Below are 1,109 nucleotides of genomic sequence, written 5' to 3' on the forward strand. Positions count from 1 at the left end.
CATATTTTACAAACATGCATCAATCTCAACTAATAAAATCTACAAAAATATTAAATATTAAATTTAAATTCCTAAACCATAAATTGTAATAGTTTAAAAATAAAGAAAAAAAATAGGAAAAATAATTGTATGCAAACTGCAAAGAAACGTAATCCAAAAGTTGGATCGGTCCCATATAAACAGGGGCCAATCAGAGTTGAATCTTTTGTGTCTGATAATATGTACATATAAGCAAGCTTAGAAACCACATTCATCAGAGTGCACTGGTAAATATCCTCTTGTGAGTTGCGAAAAACAAGTTCAAAAGACAATCCAAATTCCAGAGGCGTTAATCTATCATAATGAACTCAAGGTGGTTCCAGTACATGTCTGAGGATCAGAGTGGCCATTTTGATGATATCCTCTTCCTTACACGAGGTCACAAACTTGGCTGACAACAAAATATTTTTATCAGCTTCAGTTCCTTTATCCTTAATAACTTCATGGTTGAGTTAATAAGTTCATAGAATAAAATACAAGTCACAGGCTCACAGCCAGGAAAACTGGAAAAGCATGTTACATTATATTTTCAACTTAGTGCATCTCCTCACCCCATGGAAGAATTGGAAACTCCCATTTGTGTTGAGGGACTGTCATTACATATGTCACAACCTGAAAAAGTTATACAACTAATTAGAAGCACACTCTCACATGAAACTAGATCATTTTTTAATATATTTGTAATTCCATTTAAAGATCGTTAGCAAATATGTGAAATTTAAACTTTGATACTTGTTTAAGTAAACTGGACTAGTGAAGTGAACAGAAGCAGAGCTTTTTATATGTAAGGGAGCAATGTCCACTGAATTTTAACTTTTTTTCATAAATTATGTACAGATTTTTGTTTAATCCCCCTTAAAATTTTTATTTTAGTCTCTTTGTATTGAAAAATTAAATTTTGATCCTTTTCCAAATTTCATTCCAACTTGTCTGTGGAGCTAGTCCAACCTAAATTGGTTGCACACATTGTAATATATTTGGTGCCTAACGGGCATTTGGCAACTTTGGAAGGCCCATATTCGTTAAATCATGCCCAAACCCATGTTACGGTATTATTTTCAACGCCTACG

The 1,109-nt window shown here is 32.7% G+C and overlaps 1 protein-coding gene across 2 annotated transcripts in view; it reads right to left on the reverse strand.

Annotated features, from left to right (window-relative positions):
• Positions 100-1,109, reverse strand: part of LOC107622129 (cyclin-J18) — a 2,552-nt gene continuing 1,542 nt past the window's right edge. Inside the window, exons 8-9 of one of the 2 annotated variants that reach the window (XM_021114181.1) lie at positions 591-651; positions 100-430 (exon numbers count right to left, since the gene is read on the reverse strand). In XM_021114181.1, coding sequence (XP_020969840.1) covers positions 348-430; positions 591-651 — 144 coding nt within the window. In that variant the 3' untranslated portion in view covers positions 100-347. Of the gene's footprint in view, positions 431-559; positions 652-1,109 lie in introns of both variants that reach the window. The other variant, XM_016324037.2, reaches the window with a different exon arrangement.

The sequence above is a fragment of the Arachis ipaensis genome, chromosome B10 (genome assembly GCF_000816755.2).
Source record: "Arachis ipaensis cultivar K30076 chromosome B10, Araip1.1, whole genome shotgun sequence".
Lineage (NCBI taxonomy): Eukaryota > Viridiplantae > Streptophyta > Magnoliopsida > Fabales > Fabaceae > Arachis > Arachis ipaensis.